This window comes from Sorghum bicolor, chromosome 4, assembly GCF_000003195.3.
Source record: "Sorghum bicolor cultivar BTx623 chromosome 4, Sorghum_bicolor_NCBIv3, whole genome shotgun sequence".
NCBI classification, from domain to species: Eukaryota; Viridiplantae; Streptophyta; class Magnoliopsida; order Poales; family Poaceae; genus Sorghum; species Sorghum bicolor.
This window is the reverse complement of record NC_012873.2, coordinates 2160706-2188638: the sequence shown is the minus strand read 5'-3', so window position 1 is coordinate 2188638 and position 27933 is coordinate 2160706. Positions and strand designations below refer to the sequence as shown.

The 27933-nt window shown below is 43.2% G+C and overlaps 3 protein-coding genes across 6 annotated transcripts; 1 reads left to right on the top strand and 2 right to left on the bottom strand.

Moving 5' to 3' along the window:
• LOC8055087 lies at window positions 63-11565 on the bottom strand. Of its 4 annotated transcripts, none has more exons than XM_021459033.1 (13): window positions 10964-11561; window positions 10827-10865; window positions 10518-10615; window positions 10042-10280; window positions 9921-9952; window positions 9506-9832; window positions 8821-8889; window positions 7698-7780; window positions 7003-7263; window positions 6814-6920; window positions 1242-1396; window positions 833-1011; window positions 63-624 (listed from the first exon to the last, which is right to left on the bottom strand). In XM_021459033.1, exons 1-13 carry the CDS (start codon window positions 11462-11464, stop codon window positions 360-362), a joined length of 2355 nt encoding a protein of 784 aa, XP_021314708.1. In that variant the 5' UTR covers window positions 11465-11561; the 3' UTR covers window positions 63-359. The 4 variants fall into 4 exon arrangements, with proteins under 4 accessions (XP_021314708.1, XP_021314709.1, XP_021314710.1 ...); XM_021459034.1 differs by having other exon boundaries at window positions 10042-10277; XM_021459035.1 differs by lacking the exon at window positions 63-624 and adding an exon at window positions 1101-1110 and having other exon boundaries at window positions 869-1011; window positions 10964-11564.
• LOC8068288 (dnaJ homolog subfamily B member 1) lies at window positions 12535-16303 on the bottom strand. Its single transcript, XM_002451423.2, has 4 exons — window positions 16101-16303; window positions 15753-15971; window positions 14515-14933; window positions 12535-13377 (listed from the first exon to the last, which is right to left on the bottom strand). Exons 2-4 carry the CDS (start codon window positions 15909-15911, stop codon window positions 12939-12941), a joined length of 1017 nt encoding a protein of 338 aa, XP_002451468.1. The 5' UTR covers window positions 15912-15971; window positions 16101-16303; the 3' UTR covers window positions 12535-12938.
• LOC8055086 (ADP-ribosylation factor 1) lies at window positions 23853-27655 on the top strand. Its single transcript, XM_002453198.2, has 7 exons — window positions 23853-24268; window positions 25147-25237; window positions 25941-26056; window positions 26332-26391; window positions 26495-26560; window positions 26969-27174; window positions 27292-27655. The coding sequence occupies exons 1-6, from the start codon at window positions 24212-24214 to the stop codon at window positions 27161-27163; spliced, it is 585 nt and encodes a 194-aa protein (XP_002453243.1). The 5' UTR covers window positions 23853-24211; the 3' UTR covers window positions 27164-27174; window positions 27292-27655.

The window sequence follows — 27933 nt, the reverse complement described above, 5'->3', positions numbered from 1 at the left end:
CCTGCACCCATGCCAACAAATTAACCCATCCAGTATCCTCAATAGCTTACCTTCAAACATCATCCAGGCAAGGAAAAGCTGAAAATTTCATTGTAGAGCTGCAATGGCCGATGCCATAGGCATAAGATGATGTCCAAAGGACAATTATGTACATTCTCTCTACCCGAAAATGGCGAGGAAGTAGTCACCTCTGTACACCACCAGCAAAAGCTACCGACTCGCCCAGCCAAGCCAGTGTAACTCCTAAGTAAACCCTAGGATCAGTAAGGAAAAGAAAAGGAACTAATTTTTGTTGAGCAGCTAGTGATACATTTTCCATGGCACTATCCCAGCTACCTCAGGAGGCTGCTGGGGGGTCGTCAACTCTTGTTAGAAGCACCCAGACTGGAACCCTCAACTGCCAAGGGTTTCTCCTCCAGAAAAGCATACACTCGTGATCTGAATTTCTGGGCCAGCTCCGCAAGATCATTTGCCATCTGGATCTGAGGCAAACGGTTCGCAACGTCAATCGTCAAGGTTGCGCATATCTTGCTTCTTGTCAGCATTTCCAAAGTTGGTTTTGAATAGTTAGTGTGTGATGCCAACCGGTTTAGGAGGATAAGAGCTTCTCTCATCACCAAACACCTGCAGAAACAATTTTCACATTAGTACTACAAATCGCAGACAACTTCTTTATAGGCAATTAAGAGCAACTTGGGGTGCAGCTTAAGATAGTTGCCAACAAAAAGGGGAAGAATTCACGAGCTTAGACATATCTAGAATTTACTCAGCGATATCTCCACATTCATGCTCTGATACAACGCACAAGACTGGGTAGCAAAGTTTGATGTACCTTTCTTTTAGTAACTCTTGTGTTTCATATTGCATCTGTGATGCAAGGACTTCCATTATCATCTCCAAAAAACTGGCACCACGGGCATTCACTGGACCTAAAAGCACCTCATATCCCAATTTGCCACTGGAAGCTATATAAGCTAGCAGAATGATAACAAGCCGGCAAAGTTCAATCCCCTGAAAAATATAGTTGTTCAGCTAACTAAAGTGAAATAAGCAAGTATGCTGAATCTAAAAAAAAGTATCTAGACATTTTCAGGGAATACCATGCAACGCCTTTTGTTTATCGGCGATAGGTGAAAAACCATCACAATGTTCAATCCATGTGGACAGACCAATAGAATCTGGCTAAATGTAAAGGCAGATTTCCATCTGGAATGAATAACTAAAAGAGCTAAGTAGCTTACCAGAGAACAAGTTGCCTCAGAAGTCAAACAATCAGACAAATCCGCAAGAACTGAGCTTATGAGTTCTTTTGATCTATTGTTTTCACAAGCTTCCGATTCCATCTGTTCGGAGCCATCTTTGCCTCCACTACACAGCAACTTCAACATCACTGGGCCTAACAGAACAGGAATTAGGTTGCAATTGAAAGGATTAAAGGCAGGGAAAGTTACTACATAAGTGTAACATATTTAATGTATCTTTGAAACTGAAAACAAAATTATTTTAACAAGGAACCTACATTAAGCCGATCGCTCAACAGCTGAACTCAATTCTATATAAGCATATCAAAGGAAAGGTGTGGGACAAATGTCTTTGGTAAAAACAGTTAACACTAAAAACACCAACAAACAAATCATGTTTTTCAATCTAGCCATTAAAAACAGAGGCTCCACTACTGAATTCCCTCATGCTTATTGTTAGGCAATAGAATATGCCGCAGCCCCCTACCATATGCTGCGGCATATCATTGCCATAATTAGCAGATGTAAATCAATCAGGGATAGCTGATTTAGTTACTATAATTAGCAGATGTAAATCACTGATTTAGTTACTATAATTAGGAGATGTAAATCAGATGTAAATCAAGGGAATCACCCTTGCCTTGTAAAGGCCAGTTGGCCCTATATAATAGAAAGCGCTCCTTCCAATTGAGGTGTGGTCAATTGCCCCAATCCTAATCTTCTACATGGTATCACGAGTTCAGGCCTTGATCTCGTTCTAATCTCGATCTCCACCTGGGCGCCGCCCTTCTCCTCCCCCTCCCATGGGAACCGAATCATCCCTCTCCTCTGCCACCAGCGGCAACCTCACCAGCGATGCTGCTCCTGCAATCTCCCCCTTCGCCACCATCAACATCAAGCTCCACGTCCCCATGACCCTTGAGTTGAAGCCCTCCAACTTCACCAAGTGGTCGACGGCGTTCGTGGCCACATGTGGCAAGTTTGGGCTGCAGCATCACCTCGCCGCTGCCTCCACCTCAACTCCTGACGCGGCATGGCTGCAGGCTGACTTCTGCGTCCGTGGCTGGATGTACAGCACCGTCTCCGATGCCGTCCTCAATCTCGCCATGACCGACGACACGCAGACGGCGTGCGCCCTTTGGGCGGCCATCAGCGCGGTGTTCCAGGCGAACAAGGCTCCTCGCGCCATCTTCTTGAATCACGAGTTCCACTCGATGACTCAAGGGGATCTGTCCATTGACGCCTACTGCGTTCACATGAAGGAGAAGGCCGACGAACTCCGCGACGTTGGGCAGCCCGTCTCTGAACCCAACCTCGTCCTCAACCTGCTGCGAGGGCTCAACGAGGTCTACTCCAATGTCGCCGACAACATCGCCGGGACCCCCTCACCCTCGCTGCCGCCCGGCACCAGCTCCTCCTCATAGAGCTGCGCCTGCAGAACAAGGAAAAGGTGCGCGCCACCACCGCCCTCCTGGCTGCTGCCTCCTCTCTTGGCGGTCACCAGCAGCAGCAGCTGCAGGGCGGCCGGCGCCCTAACACCAAGAAGGGTGGCCAGCAGTCCTCCGGCGGCACCAGCACCAACAAGCGCGTTCCCTGGGGCTTCAATCCCTGGACCGGCGAACGTGTGGCCCCTGGAGAGCGTGTCACTCCTCCTGGACAGCGCCGCCAGGGCGGTTCTGGCGTTCCTGGAGGTCCTGGTGGCCAGGCTGGGCGCAACTCGGGCCAACACCGCCTTCGCTCCGCTCCAGACCTCCTCTAGCGGCTCCAACACCTCCACCAGCACCTGGGATGCAGCCGGCCTCATCGCTGCCCTGCAGAACATGCAACTGCAGGGCGACTGGATAGTTGACTCCGGCGCCTCCACACATATGTCCTCCTCGGCTGGTATGCTCACCCAACGTCTCCCCTCCTCCATCTCCTCAATAACAGTAGGTAATGGCACCAGTATTCCTGTCACGTCTAGAGGTCACTCCATCCTTCCCACACCTACCACAAACTTCGCTCTTAATAATATTCTTGTTGCACCATCCATAGTCCGCAACCTGCTTTCTGTCCGTCAATTCACTCGTGACAATAGCTGCTCCTTTGAATTTGACGCACATGGTTTTTCTGTTAAGGATCTCAGGACAGGACGCGTGATTCTCCGCTGTAACTGCGATGGGGACCTATACACCATGCCTGCCTCCACAGCTGCCGCTCCACCTCATGCTCTCCTGGCTGCTTTGTCGACTCTGTGGCATCAACGTCTCGGCCATCCTGCACCCGCTGCTCTAGAGCGCCTAAATAAATTGCATGCTGTTTTCTGTAATAAAGTAGACCACTCCCTATGTCACTCTTGTCAGATAGGCAAACATACGCCTTTCAGTTCTTCGCAGTCCATAACTCATGCCCCTTTCGAACTTGTTCACTGTGATGTTTGGACTTCCCCCATCAACAGTTTGTCTGGTTTTTCATACTACTTGGTCTGTTTAGATGATTATAGCCACTACTGTTGGGTTTTTCCGCTCCGAAAAAAATCAGAGGTCCACCAACACTTAGTTGACCTTGCTGCGCTCGCCAAAACACAATTCAGCTTTCCCATAAAATGCTTTCAGGCTGATAACGGGACTGAATTCCTCAACACTGCCACCACCAAATTTTTCGCTGCTCAAGGCACTCACCTCCGCTACTCCTGTCCCTACACATCATCCCAAAATGGCAAAGCTGAACGCATCATCCGCACCCTCAACAATTCCATTCGTACCATGCTGCTCCACGCCTCCCTGCCTCCCGCATATTGGGCCGAGGGACTCCTGACAGCTTGCTACCTCCATAATAGGCGCCCATCCTCCTCCATTCAGCATGCCATTCCATATACTCGTCTGCATAATCAGCCACCAACCTATAACCATCTGCGTGTTTTTGGGTGTCTCTGTTACCCCAACATGCAAGCAACCTCTAAACATAAGCTCGCCCCTCGCTCCACGGCATGCGTCTTCCTCGGATATCCCCCCTCACACAAAGGTTACCGCTGCCTCGACCTATCAACACGCCGCATCATCATCTCTCGCCATGTTATATTCGATGAGACCACTTTTCCCTTTGCAGCCACCTCAGACGCCTCCTCCCCCGCATCTCAAGACTTTCTCCTCGACGACGATATGGTTTCGGTGCCTTGCTCTACTGTTGTTGTAGGTGGGACTTCCTCTTCCACGCCCGTGGTTACTCCATCCCCCTCGGATGTTGAGCAGCCACCCTCCGACGTTGCAGCATCACATGGATCGCCTCCTTTGACACCAGGCGGGCGTGGTCACGTGCCCCCGCCTGGACCCAACGTGGTTCCCTTTCCACGGGTCTACGTCCGCCGCCCCCGCCTCGAGCCGTCCGGAGAAGCGGCTGCCCCGACAGTCCCTCCTGACGCCCCGGCGCCACCGACGGCGCCCTCACCGGCACCGGCAGCCTCTACTGCTCCGCCACCACCACCGCCGCCACCGCCGCCGCGTGTTACCCGTACCATGACGGGTGCCATCCCTCGCGTCAGCTATGAAGGGCTGGCGGCCACCACATCTTCCTCACCATCGCCGATCCCAACGAACTACCGCAGCGCTCTGGCCGACGCCAACCGGCGTGCTGCGATGATGGATGAGTACCAGGCCCTCGTCGACAACAACACCTGGCAGCTCGTTCCGCGTCCCCCTGGCGCCAACATCGTAACGGGGAAGTGGATCTTCCGGCACAAGTTCCATGCCGATGGGTCCCTCGCTAGCCACAAGGCTCGCTGGGTTGTCCGAGGCTTCTCCCAGCGCGAGGGCGTCGACTACGACGAGACTTTCAGCCCGGTTGTCAAACCGGCCACCATACGATCTGTACTCAGCATCGCCGCATCCCGTGCCTGGCCGATTCACCAGCTGGACGTGAAGAACGCCTTTCTTCACGGCCACCTTGAGGAGACCGTCTACTGTCAGCAGCCGCCAGGATTCGTCGACCCTGGCGCTCTAGATCACGTCTGCCGTCTGCTGAAGTCCTTGTATGAACTGAAGCAAGCTCCGCGGGCTTGGTACCAGCGCTTCGCCACCTTCATCCGGCAGCTCGGCTTCGTCGCCTCCACCTCCGACACGTCCCTTTTCATATTACGAGAAGGGACGAGCCTCGCCTACCTACTGCTGTACGTCGACGACATCGTCCTCACCGCTTCGTCCTCGGCGCTCCTTCAACGCATTATGGCTCGGCTGAGCTCCGAGTTCGCCATGACAGATCTTGGCGCCCTCCACCACTTCCTCGGCATTGCTGTCACACGCTCCTCCGATGGCCTCTTCCTCTCCCAGCGATAGTACGCCGTCGAGCTTCTTCAGCGTGCGAGCATGGTTGAGTGTCATCCGACATCGACACCTGTTGACACTCATGCCAAGCTATCCGCGACCGACGGGGTTCTATTGTCAGAGAAGGACGCATCTGAGTACAGGAGCTTGGCGGGGGCTCTCCAGTACCTGACGTTGACTCGTCCTGATCTGGCTTATGCTGTTCAACAGGTGTGCCTCTTCATGCACGCCCCGCGCGAGCCTCACCGTGCGCTCATCAAGCGCATCCTACGCTTCGTCCAGGGGACTCTCTCCTCGGGTCTTCACATTGGCACCGGCTCCGTCGACAAGCTGACTGCCTACTCTGATGCTGACTGGGCAGGCTGTCCAGACTCTCGACGATCCACCTCCGGCTTCTGTGTCTATCTCGGCGACAATCTGGTTTCCTGGTCCTCCAAGCGCCAGACCACGGTGTCCCGTTCTAGCGCAGAGGCAGAATATCGGGCTGTGGCTCACGTTGTGGCTGAATGTTGCTGGCTTCGACAGTTACTCCAGGAGCTCCATATTCAGCTGCTCTCCACCACCGTTGTCTTTTGCGACAACATCAGCGCCGTCTACATGACAGCCAACCCCGTCCACCACAAGCGAACGAAGCACATTGAGATCGACATTCACTTCGTCCGCGAGAAGGTGGCCCTTGGTGAAATTCGGGTTCTCCATGTACCCTCCTCTCATCCGTTCGCTGACATCATGACTAAAGGGCTTCCGACAGCACTCTTTCGAGAGTTTCGATCCAGCCTTTGCGTCCGGGAGCCTCCCGCTGCGACTGCGGGCGGGTGTTAGGCAATAGAATATGCCGCAGCCCCCTACCATATGCTGCGGCATATCATTGCCATAATTAGCAGATGTAAATCAATCAGGGATAGCTGATTTAGTTACTATAATTAGCAGATGTAAATCACTGATTTAGTTACTATAATTAGGAGATGTAAATCAGATGTAAATCAAGGGAATCACCCTTGCCTTGTAAAGGCCAGTCGGCCCTATATAATAGAAGGCGCCCCCTCCAATTGAGGTGTGGCCAATTGCCCCAATCCTAATCTTCTACACTTATGAGGGATGAGAAGTCCCCAAGAACCAGGCAAAAGCATCATTAAAAAAAAAGAGTACCAGGTAGCTCGTCCACAGAATGCACACATTGCAGTGTTCACCTGGCAAGAACAGTTCTTGCATGCTAGCATCTTCAGTTCTAAAGCTAGTGTGAAGAAATCAAACATACAAGAACAAGTACTTACAATTGAGAAGCAAGAAAAGTAGACGCACTGAATGCTTCTTAACAAGCAATCCGTTTCCTTTCTGCATTAGCAGATGCAATCTTGTCATTACAGAAGTAAATCCGAATCTGAAAGTAGCAGCATTATATCATTAACATCCAACATCATAAGCAACTAAACAAATGAAACATCATTCAGATGCTTGCTTACTTATGGCGTTCCTCTTTGGGATCTGTCGACCTTACAATGAGAATCATTATGGATAATGCATCAGTACGAATCGTCTCTTCTGAGTACTTGACCCCAATTTGAAGCATTGCAGTGAAAAGTGAACTCCATAAAGTAAAAGGAAGAAACATATTATGCTGTTGCAATAAATCGTCTGCATCCAGTGGACTCAGCAAGGTTAAACAGTCTTTGTGGTTGTTCTCCGTGTGTATGTTAACATATGGTTCAACAGAAACGTTGTTCCTGAGGGTACACTGAGAAAAATCAAATTAAAGTTCATAAGCATGGGAACCTACAATAGTAAACAACAAAAAAAAGAAGAACATTATGGAAGCCACCCTTGAGTAGAAACATTTCCAACATAAAAAAAATAACCAGTTTATTTCATTTAGAAACCACATCACCATTTCACTATAAGAAAATTTGAAAACTGAAGCAGAAAGGAACACATGGTTTACAGATCAAAAAAGAATAGGAGCTCAAAACGTATCGAGTGAAGCACTACTAATCACTTTACAGCTTACATTTAGGGAAATATTCCAGGTTGAATTTTGAATTAGAGAAGGAACATGAATATTGTCAGTTAATTACTGTTTTGAGTTCAGTGCTAAACCTAACTGTGAAATGCAGTTGCTGTCTACTAGTAAAATTGTATTCCATGCACGAGTAAAGCATACCTTCCACTAGACTTCGCTCCATGATGCAGTAAGTGCTGCAAAACCCTGAGCAATACCCTCAAAGTTCTACCAACTATAGCAGTCTGAAATACAGAGATAAAAACGAATAGCATGTCAAACAAAGCCAAAATACAGCATTACTCAGTCCAACATCACAATCCACAAGAAAAGTGGAAAGACTGACATGCATATATAGCAAAACCATTACAACAATGTAGCAAATAAAATTAAGTGTACTCATTAATCATTATTGTTTCAACTCTCTAGCAATAGTATATGTCTGACGGGGTGACGCTATGAGAACTCAAACAAAAGCGACAAAGTGATGAGGGAATGTACTATTGATGTTTCAACAGGGACAGTTGAACCAATTTTGCTAGCATTTTCCCAAGTCTGCATCAATTAACTGCTCACACTTTTCTTATTCACAAAGAAATCAACCTAAAAGGTATAGGTTTGCTTCATTGTCACTACAGATAGGGTTTTAAGATAGTTTTTCTGCAGGTTCCTCCATTCCTTATTAGTTAAACTAATGGATCTATGATGCCTAAAGTCACCACTTCTCACAATAAGGTGCATGATTAAAATGGAACTTAGTCAAAAGTACATCGCTGCTCATAAGTATTAGCATTAGAAATCATCATTTTCCTTCCCCCACAGTTACAAAGATTAACAAGAAAACCTCAATACCACATCAAATAACTCCTACTGATTTAAGAGTAAATTTCAAAAAACTACAATTGCTTTGGCACTGAGTAGCTATTAGAAAAAATTGTAGTTCTATAGTATCAAGTGCGAAAATAGTTTATTGTTGTGATACATGTCAAAATTGTTGCAGATCTATGGGTATTAGATCACACAGTTGTAGCTCTGTGAAATTTACTCAAAGTTTAATGCTAATTAAAAAATAAACGTGAACAGATCATTCCCAGTGTGTATCAGTGCTAACATAATTAGTACAAGATCATACCGTTGTGTGGTTGTGCACCTACACCTATACTCCATACCAATAAGGAAGCACACACACATATTCATCAAGTGCATAAAAGCGATAATAGAAATGGCAAAAGCACACACATATATCAATGCTACAAACAAAAGGAAAAGCTGTCTCGGATCTTACATTATCAAAAGCACAGAGATTTAGCAATGCTTCAAGGAAAGTTTGTATTGATATTCTCCCACTGTTCATCTGCCAAAAATGAGCAATTAAATTGATCATTTTAATTAACTTAAATGGCATGATCAAAAGGAAAAATGGAAGGAAATTTTGAATTTTTTTAAAGATCCTGGCTACTTCAAATGCAAGCAATATATGTGGCATTTCATATGCAGATACTGAATTGAAATGTTCAGGCAATTTAGGACATCTTGTGGCTAAATACAAGTCTTATATCAGTCCCGGTATAAAAAGAGGGGTGGAAAGATCAAGGCCTTGTTTAGTTCCGAAAAATATTTTGGATTTTGGTATTGTAGCATTTTCGTTTTTATTTGACAAATATTATCCAATCATGGACTATCTAGGCTCAAAAGATTCATCTCGTGATTTACTGGCAAACTGTGCAATTAGTTTTTGTTTTCGTCTATATTTATTGTTCCATGCATGTGCCACAAGATTCGATGTGACGGGTAATCTTGAAAAGTTTTTGGTTTTTGGGGTGAACTAAACAAGGCCCAAGAGTAAACTGGAACAGTAGTCGACATTGAGGCTCAAGTTCAGTCAGAAAATTCATATGTCCACCGTGAAATGCATGTCAGGGTGAACTGCAACAGGGAAATACAAAAGGCACCTTTTACATGGTACTCACCTTAATGAACATGTCATACACTTGGGAAATAGCTTCATTCATGGAGGAGCTTGGTTCATAAGAGGGTTCACAGTTGTCTGACAATCTAGTACATTGGAGAAGTGACAAAATTTCTTCTGAACAAGAAACAATGATCTTTGATATCAAATTCCCTCTTGATAAACTGTTAGATGACATGCCCCACATTGCACGTAGGTTACTAGAGATATGCTCAACCAATACTTTATTGCACTCAAAATGTTCATTGTCGGATCTTTTATCTGTCTGTACTCCTATTGCCTTAATTTCCTTGCATGTAATGCTTCTTTGTTCAAAATGGGTATTCTCCTACCAACATAACAGAAAATATAATTTACACGAGTTTTTGGTACTATATATATGACATAAAAGGATGAAAATAAGCTAGGGGCATTACCTCCAGAGACACTACTCCAGATGTACTTGTTCCTGTTCAAGTCAAATCATCGATAAGATTAGAAGAGGGGGTGGGGTGTAAGAAAGGAAATGTCAGCTACAAAATGAGCTCAACATCTTACCATTATCAGTCATGGTGCGACACCTCAGTTCCAAGGCCTCAGGCAAATCAGTTTGATGCCCTTCCTTTAGATACAAATCATCTCGCAAGGAATGGACATCCTTATCTTTGCCGTTCATCTTGTATGTTCGCCTAGTGGATGTCCTAGAAGAACCCCCAGCATGCAAAGCCCCATTCGCAGGGGTGTGAAAGGACTGATCAATATCCATCCCTGCACTGCAAATATCTTTGCTGGAGCTGCTGAATAAAAAGAAAATGAAAGAGGAAAACAGTGTCAACAGTCTTGGAACTGATGCAGAAAGCAACATATGTGAATCAAGTAATATTTCAAAAACCCAGCCCCCCAAAATCCTGCTTCATTCAGAATGAACTAGACATGTTCAATTTCTTCAGATACAGACAGATGACAAGTACGCTAACTCACAGTGAGCATCATGGTGATTGAAATAATGAGTTGCTGAAACCAGCTGTACTTACACATTAGCTTTTTTCAGATTTTGAATCTCAGCTTCTTTAGCTTTGATTTGAAGATCTTTCTTTGTTTTGTCCTTTCTCAGCTCAGTGCATTCATTTTTCTGCAAACAAGATTACAAAGAATCAAAACCTGCTGATCATACGAGTTAGCTAAAAACAATCACCAATAATCCATAAAAAAGAGTTTGTCAGCAGCACCAGTTTAGTAGATCAGACATCATCTCAATTCAGATTCAAACAAGGTTAAAATGCACAGTTCAAAGGATTCACAGGAATACAGAATACTGCCACAGATGATAACAAGGTACGCACCAATTTTTTCACTTGCTCCGAGACACGGTTCAGGTCCCTCTGCAGTGGTTAAGATCAAAAGCATTAGGAACAAAACGCAAATGCATCTATGCCAAGTGAACCGCCCGCTCCGCTCCAAACACAGAGAAATAAATCACCTTCAGCCTCTCGAGCTCCCTCGCTTCCCTGTCCCTCTCCGCGCCCACGCCGGTGCCCACGAAGCGTTGGTCGCCAGCGGAGCCCGACACCGCAACGATCGCGAGGCTGCCCTCCTCGGGCGCCTGGGGCTGGGAGAGGTCGCGCGTAGGAGAGAAGCCACGGCCGGCCTGGGAGAGCACGCGCGGAGGGGAGAAGCCGCACGCATCCCTGGCGCTGGCGGCGGCGGCCGGCGGCGGGAGCGGCGGCCGCTCGGAGAGCCGCGGCGGAGGGGAGAAGCGGAGCGGGGGGGAGGGGTGCGGAGCGGCGGGGAGGTAGGAGTCGGGAGTGGCGGCGGAAGGGCCACACGTGGGGATGGGAGCGGGCGCGGGTGTGGGGGTGGGAGTGGGGTTAGGGTTGCGGGAGGCGTCGAGCTCGTCCACCGTGTCGATCAGCTCGATGATGAAGGCTGCGTCCCAGTCGTCGTCGAGGCCGCCGTCCGTCCCCGCGCTCCCCCCCTCCATACTCGTCTCACCGGCGCTGGAAACGGAGGCGGCGGCGGCAGTGCGCGTAGTGCGAGTGGTGTGGTGGTGGGTTTGAGGGTGGGGTGACGAAGCACAGGGTTTTGTGGGGGGCTTTTGGTGCCCTTTTATTTATTATCCGGGTACTTTAGATAAGCGTTTTTCCAGTTTAAAAAGACACGGAACAGGACTATAGATAGTTTAAAAATACCAATATTTATGTTACATACTCCTTTTATTCTAAATTATAAGTTACTTTAGTTTTATAAATATATAGATTTTACTACATATCTAGATAAACAATAAAAGTTATATAAAAATTATATTTCTAGAAAAGCTAGAACGACTTATAATTTGAGCCAGAGATAATATTAGATTAGTAGTAAAATATTTTTCATAACAAAAATATTAGAAGATATAAATAATAATAATAATAATAATAATAATAATTTCTATAAATCTAGTTAAACTTGAAAAATATTAATTTCTTGAAAAGCTTAGAGATGGAGGAAGTACATTCATACATAATCCTAAAAGTGTTTTTTAGTAAAAAGACGCTATAGGCTCGTTTGTCACTAGGACCTCTGCAGTGAATGTGTGCTTGGATACATGTATAGTGTATAGACACTATTTGTAACTCATTTGTCCCATACCAAAGCACATGTATATAAAATAGAGCAGGGTTTCTTAGGCCTTGTTTAGTTCCGAAAAGTGAAAACTTTTCGGTACTGTAGCACTTTCGTTTGTTTGTGACAAATATTATCCAATTATGGACTAACTAAGATCAAAAGATTCGTCTCGTGATTTACAGCTAAACTGTGTAATTAGTTTTTGTTTTCGTCTATATTTAATGTTTTATGCATGTGCCACAAGATTCGATGTGACGGGGAATCTTAAAAACTTTTTGGTTTTCGGGATGAACTAAACAAGGCCTTAAGCAAAATACCCAGTGCTGTCTTACCCTCCTGCACAGATTCTTTTTTTTCAGAAATTTAATTGGAGTGTCGAGATATGGATGAACATGGGAATTTAATTTGCCAAAAAATACATATGAACCCTGCACAACTGATACATGACAGAAGAAAGATGCAGATGAAGATTGGCTTCAATGTTCCTTTCTAGTCTTTTCTATCTTTCCTTTCATTTCCCGAGAATGAGAGTTTTTCAATGAAGAAAATCATCCCATACTCCAGAAACTCAGATGGAAAAAAACTGCTTACAATATAATCAAAATCACTCACCTTTTCTACTGATTCACATGACAATAAAGAAAAAAGAAAAGAAAAACTAGGTCATATTCCATTAACCAGAGCAAATAGGTATAGGATTAGCAACTAGGTCATATGCGATTAACCATGGAAATGCCTAAGTGATTGACTTCAGTTATCTATCTAAATTATTGGGCCAATATAGTCACTGTTTCTTCTTAATGTAAGAATGCAATGCCCCCCTCTCTGTCTTTCTTTATCTTCCCCAGTTAGCTGCCCATGATTCGCCTGATGGCTGTCCGCTGTGATGACGATAACCTCATCGGGAAGGTCACATCAAATTTGATAACCAGCTTCCCTTTCTTCCCAGGTTCCTTCCTGATTGGCCACCCTTCGTTCTCCAGCACAACTTCGTACCCAGGGCGCACAACTTCCTCCACCCTCACTGGCAGATTCCGCCCATCGAGGGTTCTGAGGTTTATCTCTGCCCCAGCGAGGGCATCTACCAGAGGGATCTCCTGCTTTACAAGAAGGTTGTTTCCTTCAAGATTATACACATCGTGGGGCTTTGAATCGAGGACAAAGGTCAGGTCTTGTGCTAACTGGCCATGCGGTTTATCGCCTTTGTTGGGGAATGTAATCTTGGTGCCCTTTTTCCAGCCAGGTAACACTTCAACTGCCAAGACCTCAGTTTCAACTTCTACTCTTCTGCATAAGATGAGATTCGGATGGAGTCAGAGAATCAGCATAATTTCTATCTCAGTAAATGCAACAGCAAACCGATTCAACATACCAGACTAATCATGCTGCCATGAACTTGAGAAAAACAAAAGAAACTATCTTTGTGATTAATCTTTGTTTCAAAAGTAACAGTAAGGACCTAGGATCCACAACTAATTAGCTATCCTTCACAGAATTTTCTCTCGAGAAGGAAAGTTGGCACGCAGAACTTTGTCATGAAACAAGAAGTATAGAACCAGGATTACCAAGGAAGATGTCAAAATAGCATGATTGATGATATTCCTCATTCAAAAACTGTTTTCATGTCAAGTAATAAAACCACTGTATGTTTAACAGCCAGCAGGCCAACTTCTCATGAATAACACTGGTTAGACCGCTGAAGTCAGGAGGCCGATGAAGCCCAGTCACCAGTCCAGGTTCAAAGGCTGTCACAAACTTATTAAGAACAAAATCCGCGGGGGGGGGGGGGCAAGTCTCTCTCTCCCCCTGGCCAAGTTTTTCACCAGTCAGCAGGCTCATCAGTGTTAACTTGATAAGAGTTCATGCAGACATTAGACTGCCCTTGCAGTCAAATGCTCAAATTAACTTTCTAAAATTCAGACATTAGTCTGGAGGTGGAGGTAAAAAAAATAGCATGCATTATGACTGCTGTGCAGTCGAAAAGAGCCAAATGTGACACTGTTGCATGTTTGCAAGTTCCTGTCAAGCATGGTTACATACGCAAAGAAAAATAAGTCCTAGTGGCAGATTTTCAACTCAAACATCATGTATATGCATTCAGCCTTCGTAAAATCGAAACATATATCTAGCTGCCGCCACCCCCACCCCTCCCAACAAAAGTGGGAAAGAAAAGTTAAAAGGAAATATATAATGGACTCATAACATGCGATGCAAACAGGAGATAATTACAAAATACATATTAGCAAAAGGCATATCTTAACTGTCGCAGAAAAGTTATGTCTGTGCGAGCTTGAATTTCCAGATTATCTAAATGTGTTATTGACCCAAACTCTTGTGCAGCAAAAAGGAGAAAACCGCAAAGTTATAGAACAACTTATCACTACAAAGATATAATATAAACATGAGCAAAGTAGTACAACATACCCATCTGGTTTTGCAACATTCCGAGTGATCTTCATTTTCCTTTTTGTTCCATTGTACAACTCTTCAAGGGTACAAAGTAATGTTTTTTCCACAGGTGGTGGCTTTTCTTCATGGCTTGTACTGGCACCACTCTCTTTCCGTGAACCAGAAGGAGCTTCGCTTCTACTGTTCCTTGCTGAAGTCCAATGTGATCTTGGTTGGAATCGCGTCCGGTCTTGGTCGAAGGAGTAGGTCTTGTTGCTTGCCATGAACTCAGCAAAGAAATCATCTGGGTCACTAGGATTGTACCGGAAATTACTCGGACCACTTGGGCCAGCAGTTGTGGAGGACCGGCTCTGGGAACCAGGTGGAGGCATCCCCTTTAAGCCTTCCTCACCATATTGGTCATAAATTGCACGCTTCTCTGGATCACTTAGTACCTGCACTAATCATCTAGAGTTGGTCAGCAAAGAGCAAATAAGCAACACAGCTCTTGAACTGAACTTTTGCATTCAGAGTCCTAGAAGATTCTATGCAATGATTTTTTTCAACACTACAGGCTGGAAGTAAAATAAATATGATGAGTACAAGTCCATGTGAAAGTGATGATTATAAGAGATGGAAAACATTGAGGTTTTGCTCTATCTTGCTATTGCACCTAAAGTTTTAAACAATATACAGTAACCATACTCATGTTATACTATTACAGTATTGCATCACCATAGTAAATGCTGAAGGTAGATGTGGAACATGACAGAACATTTTTAACTCACAAAGGTTATATCTTATGGTACCAACGAAGTGAGAAGTCCTAACTTCACCATTTCAAACCACTGCAAATCAAATTAATTACAAGGAATAATAATACTTCCAAGATGCCAGGACAGTATGACTACTTTTGAAACTTATAAGTACAACTACAGAATCACAACATCTTTCTTTTGGCATAGAACTTCACCAGAAGCTTGTATTATAAAACTGTATCTTTTTTCCTAACATTTTCAATTCATCAATTCAGACGGATGATGAATACTCTCGCTTTGTGAATTAAATAAATACATGAACCTATACGTTGCACTTTGTATATCCTAGGACCTAGATGCACACTGAAAATGGTAAACAGGAATTTAAGACAATTTGAGGATACATAATACATTCAGAGGAAACATAACTTCACTTATTTATGACAACCAAAGACTTTCCACGTGACTGTAAATACATCACATTGGAAGGAAAGTTCGTCTGCTAAATTCACTTGCCTCATAGGCCTCGGTTATCTGCTTGAACTTTGCCTCGGCCTCTGCCCCTCCAGTCGGATTCTTGTCAGGATGCCACGTCCTTGCAAGCCGCCGATACGACTTCTTGAGGTCCTCCAAGGTCGCATTGCGATTCACCTTGAGGATGTTGTAGTAATCCATTCCCAAATGTGCAGTGAACCCTAGATCATCGTTTCTTCAGGCTCTGCTTTTTTCAGGAGCCTAAATTCACAGAATAGTTGTGAACCCCGGTGTCTTTGATCACCGGCGGAGCCAAGGCCCGGCCACCCTGGGCAGCTGGCCGGGCTCCCACGGTAGAGCAGAGGCGGGAGGGGAGAGGGAGGTGCGTACGCAGGGTCGCCGGACGGTGCGCGGAGGACGGAGGCGACTGGCGAGAGGCGGGAGAGGGAGCCGCCGCCGCCGCCGCCGCCGAGCCTGGGACTGCCCCTCCGTCGCTGGACGCCGCCGAGGGGGAGCCGCTCCGATCCCTGGGACCGAGCCTGAGCGCGAGTGGGGGAAGGAGCGGAAGATGAGCGTCGGCGCTGCGCTGCAAGGAGCCGGCTGTGCGTGGGTTTGATGGGCCACTAAATAAAAGCCCATATAATTTTTTTCTCTTTTCTTTTTCATTTCATTTTTTTTTGAGCAACTTCTATTTTTTCTTCCTAACATCTTTTGATAAACTAACACCTATATAATTAATATCTATATATTTAAAATAATATATATGTTAGAGATAATACTAGTGTCTTCAGGACCCAATCACATAACATTGTGACATAATGATTTCTTTAAAATATTTTTTAAAATACAAATCCTATTAGAAGAAATTATGAAAATTTTCTCTCACACCTTTCCTATAAAAAGAAAAGAGGGAAGATAGACAAGGACTTATGTATTTATTTGCTCTTTCTCAATTGTTCTCCACTCCTTTCTCTATTTATTCGGTTTAAGATTAAAATTATAATGTCTACTACATCACAAAACTCTTAAAGATTAGGAACACTTAAGCATGCTTAAACCTAGTCAGCGAGTCACTATTTGCTTAGCACTTAAATCCTCTAATAATCCTGCATTATATTTATCTTGTTAGTATTAGTATAACATTACGTCTATGCTTTATAAAACTTTTGGCTCCGCCGTTATCTTTGATTACATCTAGTGGTCCTTCAAACTTAAAGAAACTAGGTGAATTCTCCGCGCGTTGCTGCGGAATTTTCTTAAAAATAAATCATTATATACATAGCATTACTATATGATATTAAGTTTATTATGTATGTACACATATGATTTTGACTTGCATGTATTTTATTGTATTAGATCTAGTAAAAAGTTGCTAAGCTAATAAAACAAAAACTAATATTTGATTACATTATAGAGGAATTAATTGGTGATGAAACAAATAGTGTATGTACATGACTTGTATGTGAATATATTAAACATTTAAAGTATTTCACATGATATAGATGATATGGTTATTTTTTATAATTAATATGGAATGACATGGATTTAGTGGGGAATGATGTGGACATCTTGCATGAAGAGATAAAAGATTTAGTGGATCACTTAGTGGGAAATGATGTGGACACCTTGCATGAAGAGAGAATTCATCTAGTGGGGTTTAGCTTTATAAGAGTTATAGATATGTTTCACAATAATCACCAGGACACAGGGGTGGACCCAGGACATGGTTGTGCACACGTACACCCAATAATTTGCAAAAAAAAAATCAAAGTTAGTAGGTATAATACATTCAGATCCGGATATAAATAACAAAATTGCTTAGTTAGGATTCGGGTGCTCGGTTTCGCACGGCAGCAAGGAAAGGCAAGGGCTGGCGCATACCTGGTGGGTGCTCGTCGTCGGCAAAGGGACAACAAAGACCTGGCGCGAAGGGACCGACCAGGGCACCTGGCATAGGGTGGCGACGTGGGGTATAAACCCCTATACCCTCATGGATCTATATGGGCCGCACCATCAGAGGTGGCTCGGCCCACAGGATGAAGACGTGCGGCGCACGACTGGTCGGCGTGCACCGCAAGGCTACAAGATATTGTACCAAATAGGATACTTTGCTTGTAACTCTGTCCCTTCACGATATATAAGGAGGGGTAGGGGTCCCCTAGAGGACAGATCATACATCAGACATTATTCTCTCAACACAATCCAATACAACAAGACGCAGGACGTAGGTATTACGCCAACTCGGCGGCCGAACCTGGATAAAAAGCTTGTCCGTGTCTTGCGTCACCATCGAATTCGTAGTTTGCGCACCGTCTACCGATAAACTACTACCGTGGTATACCCCAAGGTAGACTGTCGACTAGCTTTCGTCGACAGACGACGACGGTCGCCCAGTTGTCGCCACGGGAGAGGGAGAGAGCGTGCACGCTTCGAAGTGAACGGGAAATGTTTCTTTAATTAATTAAGTAATTAAAAAATAAATGCACTCTGCTCTCCCTCCGAGCTAACTTTTCAACAAATTAATTATCTTAATTTAATATATATATATATATGCATAAACTAATAGTTACGATACTCAATAAGTATCATTAAATTAATGATAAACTATATTTTCAAAAGTGATAAAAATGTTAATAGTATTTTTTATAAAAATAGTTAGATGAGAATGTCTGACTTCTAAAGAAGCTAGATTCATGTTTTTTTAGGATGGAGAGTAATTAGATCCATAATAACAATATATTTTTAGGATGGGTAGGATTCAATTAGATCCCATAACAATGATTTCAAATTTTGATTTGAGTGATGAAGGGCAAATACACTACTAGTGGAGTCAGTGACGGATCCAACGGTCCCCCTTACACTGCCGGATCCATGGAGCCCTCCTTAGGCCCTGTTCTGTTTAGTTTCCCACAAAAGAATTTCATCCATCCCATCGAATCTTTGGACACAGAACATTAAATGTAAATAAAAAAAAATAAACTAATTACATAGTTTGGTTGAAATTCGCGAGACAAAACTTTTAAGCTTAGTTAGTCCATGATTAGCCTTAAGTGCTACAGTAACCCACATGTGCTAATGACAGATTAATTATGCTTAATAGATTTGTCTTGCAGTTTTCAGACGAGCTATGTAATTTGTTTTTTATTAGTTTCTAAAAACCTCTTCCGACATCCTTCCGACACATCCGATGTGACACCTAAAAATTTTTCATCTCCAATTTAAACAGTGCCTTAGTCCCTTAGCGATTTTTGTTATAGATGTACCTTGAAGGAGAGGCCAAAGTTGTCGGGAGGTTGAAGAAGCCTTTTTAATCATTTGTTTTGGATCTGTCGCTGTGGAGTACACGTTAAGGGACTATAGGTTTTGTCTCATGCTATGTCATCTCATTGACAACGTGGCATTTTGTATATAGAAGTTTCCTAAGATAAAAATTTCAGAATTAAGGTTGTCTGAGACATGTTAAGGTACTCTCTCTGTCCTATAATATATGTAACATAATGCATTCTAGCATTAAAAAATATCCTCAAATATAATGCATTCTAGAGGACAAAAAAAATCAGTTTTGCATTAAATACTTTCCATTTATAAACCCATCACCCTTAATCATATTGATGATAACATCATATTAGAAAAATAAAATAAGGATACATGTATCTTTTATGTTCGAATCTTTAATTTATCTTAAAATTTATAGAATACACTAAATTACAGGACAAAGAAAGTCAGTATTAGAGCAAGAAGTTTTTTGGGCCGCAACATAAAATTTATCGTCTTTGATTTAAACTTATTTTGCCATAGTGATTTCATATTACAATCTCCTCTTCTTCTTCCGTGTATTATGGCTTAACTTTCCCTTTGTGCTCAAGTGTATGCTTTCTGCATGTTTAATACGACAAATCATTTGAAAAGCACCATTGGAACGATGCGTACATACATCTCTCCACTAATATATAATTGATGTTTTTTCGTTGATCGTTTATATTTGTGAAATGTGGAAGGAGGAGAATAAGGAAGGTGACAAGAGATTTAAGGCTAAAAAGTCATCGTTAGAAGTACTGTTCACTAATTTATTATGAAAGAAAAAATACTGTTAAATAGTTGTTAGATTCGGCTGAAAAGTTATGGCTAAAAATATTATCCGCTAGCTGAAACGGACAGGGCATCATGATGGCCTTGGATATTTACGGTGGTTGGGGTACTTCTAGGTTCCTCTTAGTTCCTAAGTAATTTATTAGCTCTAATTAATTTTATGAGTGGAAGGTTAGTACGGTAATTGTGCCTCCCCTCCCCTCGCAACCCCGGATTCAGAGATTTTTCACTTTTCCCACGCGGATGTTCAAGTGTCGCGCCGCAGCCCCTCCCTCACCAGGTGGCACTGCGCCACGCCGCACCCCTAGCTCCCCGACGGCCTGACCGCTCCTCATACTGTCGTGGGAAGTCGCGCTGCTACAGTGCTCCTGCTCCACGCCACCATTCAAGGGCTTGTTTAGTTCCCAACAAATTTTACAAAATCTTTCAGATTCTCCGTCACATCAAATCTTTAGACGCATGCATGAAGTATTAAATATAGACGAAAATAAAAACTAATTGCACAGTTTGGTCGAAATTGACGAGACAAATCTTTTGAGTCTACTTAGTACATGATTGGATAATATTTGTCAAATACAAACAAAAGTGGTACTATTTCTATTTTGCAAAAATTTTTGGAACTAAACAAGGCCCAAGCCTCCTTGGAGGGGGCGGAAGTCAAGCCGAGGAAGTGATGGAGGTGGCAGCAGACATGGATGTCCAGAGGCATGCACATCGTGAAAGGAGCCCTCTGTAGGGACTAGATTCAAAGCTCCATTGCTTGACTTGCCTATGGTTCATGTAATTAGATTCTGTAATTAGATTTTCCATATCTATACAATGAAATCAAGATTTGCAGCATATTGATGTCTTATGTGTAGAGATATTCTGTTAATTGAGAACAACACTTTGCAGTATCAGATTTGAACAGAAACCAAGCCATTTTGGCTCTGCAAGTACATTAGATTTGCATACAAACAGAAACATTTTAGTAAGCACACAATTGGTAAAAAGATAAGTACACTTAGATTTGTGCGTTCCAATAATATTTGGTACTACTGAAGCCAAGTTGCAGTTGTTATGAGTTTAGTAAAACTGCTAATTGCATTGTATTCTTGAAACTGCAGACTTGCTTCTTTGTTGTTGTCGTCATTATGTCAAAAAGAACAAATTTACTACACTCAATGGTTATCACATGCTAAATCAATAACAAGTGAGCCTATCTGAACTCTAGATGAATACTTTCTAAAGATTGGATTACATACATTCGATACTATCTGAACTGCTGCACTGCTGATTATATTTTGCAGATTTAATCTTAAGATTGCAAACCACACACCACAAAGTACATGTACTAGTTCGATTTCAGGTATAGATGGAAAGATTGTTGTATGTGAAGTGAACACAAAATATATGAATGTCATAGGGACAGTGTGCTAGGCCAGAAGCAATGTTGTCGAGCTGCGTCCCAGCGTCCTATCATTGCTGTTGCGTAGTTCAATGCATGGCTCGGGTCCTCCTGGCAGCAGGCGGCGGATTTCTCGACTCCTCTGGAAGAAGGGAAACGGGTGCCAATGCGGTCAGCGTAGGCCATAGGAAACCAGCATGCCGCACAAAGGCAAGGTTACCCGCTGCGACAGGGACAGAGCTGATGCGGCTCTACTGGATCTAGGGGACCAGATCTCGCCTCCTCCACCTCAGACGACCATATCCGCGAGCGCACCTTGCCCCCCGCACCCTTGGCAGCGGGGACGGTTCCTGCCGCCGCCAACGGGAGCACGGACGCCGCTGGGCCCGATCTCGCCTCCAACGCAATGCCGCGGTTCATAGGGAACTGGTGATGATGGATCGCCTGCCCTAGCCGGCGCAACCTTGCCCTTGCACTCGCCCTTGCTCTGCAGCTGGCGCCTGGTGAGAATGGAGAACAGAGAGACGAGGGAGTGGCTGGATGGTGTGGTCGGGATCTGAGAAATACATATGACAAACTATACAACTTTAGTCATCCCTATATTACTCAAACATTATTATTCTATTATACATTTACTATACTATTCTACTCTTAATTATATAAAAAAATTGAAAATAGAATTATCCCATCTTTTCTTAAAGAGTTAATTCTACCAATTCTAGTAAGCACTTAGTGCATATGGTCCCACCATTTAATATGCATTTGGTGCCTCTCCAATTAGTTTCTCTACCTTTTTAGTCGTCGGATCGGTGCTCACGAGCCGTCTATTTTTCGGCAACCATTGTAAAAATTTTCAAATTTTTAAATTAAAGTATATCTATACAACTTAAGCTTTGTTTGATACATATGCATCTACTTAATTGACGTTTGTCAGAGTGAGTTGAAGTAAAATTTAATTTAAGCTACTTCAACACTAATAACATCCATGTATGGAGATGAACACTGAGTATATCGGGCCTTGTTTAGATGTATATAATGGTGTGTCAGGCCTTGTTTAGATGTTAAAATTTTTTGAAATTTGATTTCATTTGTATTTTATAACTATATTGTCCAATCATAAACTAACTAGATTCAAAATATACATCTCGTAAATTATAGTCAAACTATGTAATTAGTTATTATTTTTATCTATATTTAATACTTTATGTATACATCTAAAGATTCGATGTGATAAAAAATTTTAAAAAAAAATAAAATAAAAATTGCATCTAAACAAGGCCTCAGTCGTGCGGTCGGTACTGGCCATTTGCGCACCACAACGGGACAAGACCGTCGCCGTGAAGGTGACGTCCATGCTGCCCATCCCGTTCCCGTCCACGCAGCTACACCGTGCAGCAACACCTGGCGTACAGAAAGTGACATCATAGTACTTCATCAAAGTGGTTATGTTATCCTAGATGTGATTACCGCTAGATCTCTCTTAGGCCTCGTTCGTTTGGCATGGAATCAATGTTTGGAATGACTGCAGAACCGAATGAGGCCTTATTTGTCCATGATCAGATGCATCCGGTCGTATAGGGAGTATAAGCTAATGCACTGTGTTCCATTTGAAATCTCCGCGAAGGGAAATTTGTGCATGCCAAGGGAATTTTATGGGATGCCTTTTTATTTTAATAATTGTAACAAAAACACACATCTGATCACACCTTCATATAATGCGTCCTAGCAATGCAAAAGCAGTAGATTCTAAAAAGAAACGGTCTGTTTACTTGGCTGATAAGCTATGTTAAAATTACTGTGCGATGATTTGTTGCAAGAGAAAAATACTGCTGAATGACCGGTTCATTGAACAGATAATCTCAACTTTTCAAGCGAACAAGTTGAAAGTTAATTTGAATTGTCTTTGGAAAGTTTGTCTAATTTCCTCTATATCTGGTTCTGAGCAAACACTACATTTATTCATGATCATAACATTTATAATCGATCTTGGTACTTATAATCATATCGTTTTAATTGAACTACACGAAAACAATCCAGTAGGCTCTAGCAAATTAAAAGAAGTTTGATTAATGTAAACCACCTATGTACCTATTGATTTATGCATTTAATTTTGCACCAATTATTATTAGTAGATACGATTACCCTAATTCCCAAGATCATGTAGTAGTAGACTAGTAGTACATACACGATAGTAGTAGCTCAAAGCCTCAAACAACCTAGGATAAATAAATAACTTCTTCCTATGACACCAGGAAATAGAAAAACACCCGAGTATGGCTGGCTGAATGGAATGTGAGCATTGTACGTGCTGATTGCCGAATGGTCTCGAATCAAAATTCCACAAACACGAAGACACCAAGGCCTTGTTTACTTTCAAAAAATTTTGTAAAATATGAATAGTAGCATTTTCATTTGTATTTGGTAAATATTATCCAATTATAGACTAACTAGGCTCAAAAGATTCGTTTCGTCAATTCCGACCAAACTGTGCAATTAGTTTTTATTTTTTATCTATATTTAATACTTTATACATACGTCTAAAGATTCGATGTGACAGGAAATCTGAAAAATTTTGCAAAATTTCTGAGGAACTAAAGCAAAGAATTCTACCCGCGTGCGTCGTGTTCTCGTTCCGGCGGCGACGGCGAGGCAGAGCAGCCAACCCCACAAACCAAACTGCCAAACCCTGCCACAAGGCAAGAACACACACCCATTGCTTCTTCCTTCCCCAGTTCGCCTCTCTCGCCAGAACCAGAACCAGAGCCAGAGCCAGACCAAACCTGAGCCTGACCAACCCACCCACTGGACCGGACCGTGCCCCGCTTGGTCCAGCGCCGGCCCTGCCTGGAGGCTCCGCTCCCTCCCGCGATCCACTCCTCTCGAGCTCGACGGGACGGAAGGAATCCCGGGCGGCGGGGGCCAGGGGGAGGGAGAAGAGCAGCCGGCCGTGGAGGGTAACGGCTGCCCAAGAACCTGACCGACCGGAGGCAGGCAGGCAGGGAGGAGGTGAGCGAGCGGCGGAGAGATGGGGCAGGCCCTGCGCAGGCTCTTCGATTCCTTCTTCTCCACCAGGGAGATGAGGGTAATGATACCATCTTGCTTCTTGCCCCTCTCCCTCCTCCTCCTGCGGTTTCTTCCTTCATTCGATTTGGTTGCTTGCCCTGGCCGTCTCTTTGCTCAAGTAGGCTGCTCGTTCTGGCAACTCCTAGGCTCGTGCTCTAGTTTCTCTTTGGGTTGAAAGAATGGTTTAGGCCCGCCTGCTCCTCGAGTGCCTCGGCTCGTCTGGAAACGTGAGGAACGTTGCTTCCGCCCGGTACTGCGCGAGGAGGATTCGGGCGTGTGGGTTGGTGTGCCTTACTTGCTCATGCGATGTTCCATTATCAGAGGTAGAGCTTCGATCCGAGTTCTTGGTTTTGTATTGGGGAGTGGCATGTGAGCATATGACCAGGGATCCACTATTACTGTTTATCTTGATTCCAGGGCTCTTTAAGTTAGGATTCTACTGTTGATTCCAGGGCTCTTTGAATTCAGTTATTAACTGTCATGCAGAAGCCTATTCAATCCCCAATTTTAGTGCTTTGTCACTCTCTATATCAACCTAGCAGCGAAGCGTGAATTTTTAGATGGAGTGGGTGGAGATAGCACTCAAGGAATTGGCTTTGACAGGTCTACTGAGTACTGGCTTCCAACCAGCTGATTTTGAGCTGAAAAATGAGTCACCGACCAGCATTCTAGTGGTTCTAGCTAAAAGTATAGATGTTTGATATGATATCCTCCTTAAGCAGCCAACTAACCATTCCAACAACACTGCTTAATCGTTTTTTTTCCTGACAAGAGAAACACCTCTGCTTATAGAAAGCACTCTTTTATTTACCGTATCATCCTCCATCGGTTCCAATTTCTCTTTTTTATCAGTTCTTATATAAGTCTGTGACTAATCATGTCACTACCCTCTTCAAGGTTGTGATGCTTGGTCTGGATGCAGCTGGTAAAACAACTATACTGTACAGGCTGCACATGGGAGAGGTTCTTTCAACAGTCCCTACAGTCGGTAGGTGGCCAATATCATTATTTATTTAGTTACCATTTATCTCCAATGCTGAATGATTGTGGCATGCATGCAGTTTTATTCTATAAACCGACACATTTATTCGCTTATTATGTGCCTTTCCAAATAAAATATCGAACCAAAAAGTTTTTTTTTCCTGAAATACTTGGTGTGATTTGTCTGCTGAGTATAGAGTAAAAAAAAGAAGGAAACAATAGGAAACCATGATCATCAACATTTGCTTCAAATAGTGGGATAATGCATACTTTAAAGGCATAATCTGATTTTAATTGGTATCGATCCAGAAACATTTGTGTATATTGCATCTGATGATTCGAAAAATGACTTTCCTCAAAGCATTCTTCTTCCAATTTTGATTTGAGATGATATAAATGTGGAAGATGAATAATTGCAAGCTGGGAAATGTTATGGTGATATAATTTGGATGAGAAGACATTTTCAGTCAGGCTTGTAATATGATTTTCTTCTTCATATTTTGAATTTTAGTTTCGTTGTTATTGCAGTTGCAGTTGCGAACAATTTCTTCTAGATCATGTTACTTGACAGAACTTTACATGATCAAATAGAGCTATACAGAAACTTCATTCCTAACATAATGCTCTGGAGTCTGGATTGACTTTGTTGCTATCCTCATTTCTCCATCCAATGGCAACCTCTGGTAACATAATTTCCATCCATCCTGCAGGTTTTAATGTTGAGAAGGTTCAGTATAAGAATGTGGTATTCACTGTGTGGGATGTGGGTGGGCAAGAAAAACTCAGATCACTGTGGAAGATGTACCTGAGTAATTCTGATGCACTGGTAATAACTGTTACTTGTAGCTTCCCATTATGTCTCTTTGGTCCTTTTTGTTGCACTTGTCTTCTCAACTCTTGATATGGTGTTAACTTTGTGCATTGTTCTTCTTTGATTGTAGTTAATATCCACATCACAACCTATATATGTTCCTTCAAGGCTAAGCACATTTTGAAATCTTTGCATGGGTAGCTTAGTTAATTGGTGTGGAGAATAGTATAGGTGAAGGACATTTAGAGTCTTCTTGCTAAGTTTGTGTTTCAGCTTTCGGTTTGTTGCAGATCTATGTCGTTGATTCTTTGGACAGAGAAAGGATCAGAGATGCAAGGCAAGAATTCCAGGTATGATATCGTACTACCTCCATCAGTATAAGACTTCCTGGCCCCTTAGATTATGTCTCTTGATGATGATGATGATACGATGTTATGCCTTTTCTCCTTCCAGACCATTATCAAGGACCCTTTGATGGCAAACAGCATAATCTTGGTATTCGCAAACAAACAGGATCTGGTAAGTTAAGCCAAGAGTTTGGAGTGCTCAGGTCTGCTTGTGTAATATTTTATGACCTTATTGACATGTCACTGTTTATTTATTTATGTTTTGAAGTTCCCTTCTTATAATGAGTAGTTATCACATGTTCTTTTTTTTTTTTACTTTCAGTTTGTATGGTTTGTCACATTTAATTATTTTTGCAAGGTTCTGAGGTATCACTTGCTGTAGTAGGAACTGTTGAGAACTAATCGTTATCTCATGAAACTTTTTGGAGTACCAAAAAATATTTCTTTGTTCAGTATGGCTAACTGAAAAGCAGGAGGTTTAGAACTGCTATGCCGTTAACCTCTTCAGATTTATGGAAGTCTTAAATGAGCAGGGATCGAGTGATACTCTGAGACTGATATCTTATTCTTGCTCACACAGAGAGGTGCGATGAGCACGGATGAGGTTAGCGAAGGACTGGGGCTGCATGATCTCAGGAACAGAATATGGCACATACAGGGGACCTGCGCACTCCGTGGTGAGGGCCTATACGACGGGCTTGACTGGCTTGCGTCCACCCTGAAGCAGTTGCAAGAATCGGGTCATGCAACTTCGGTTGCTGGCCCTTCCATCTAATCCAGTGGAAGGTTTTGTATCATTCTGAGCACACAATTGAACCCCCTTTTCTGTCTGCATTAGTATGGGATGAATTTCGATCAGGGATGCCTCAACCCATTCTGAAAATGCCTATTCTGTTTGTGCAGTGAGCTCAGTGCCTCAACCAACTGACAGGGCTCCTGCCATGATTCGCCACAAGCCCACAAGAATATGCTCCAGCACAAGAATTCCTTGGTGTGGCTGCCCGCTGATGGAGTTCCTTTGTGTTGGTATCATATCAGCCAGTTCATCCGGCAGGAACTCACATACCTTTCTCCTGAGATTGTTTGTAAATTGTTGAACGAATGTAATGCCGACATTGTTGATCTTGTGTGTATACTTGAGGGCTGGTGCACGTGGTTGTGTTTGTTTGTTGTTTGACTGCTTCACAATAAAAGAGATCCTCTGTGATTCTGGTGATTAGAAGCTTTGTCAAGTGCTCAAAAATTAAGAATGTATTGCAATTGTTTTGCCCTGTGCTGCTGGAAATTTGGAAATTCCTCGTATGTCGTTGAAGGTCTCAGTGAAACGTGGCCTTGTTTAGTTCCCAAAATTTTGAGTTTGGTTACTGTAGCACTTTTGTTTTATTTGACAATTATTGTCCAATCATGAACTAACTAGGCTCAAATAATTCATTTCGCGATTTACAGACAAACTGTGTAATTAGTTTTTTTTTTCGACTATATTTAGGGTCTGTTTGGTTCCCCTTACTGAATTTTAACTAGCTAAAATTATTTTAGCTACTCTTG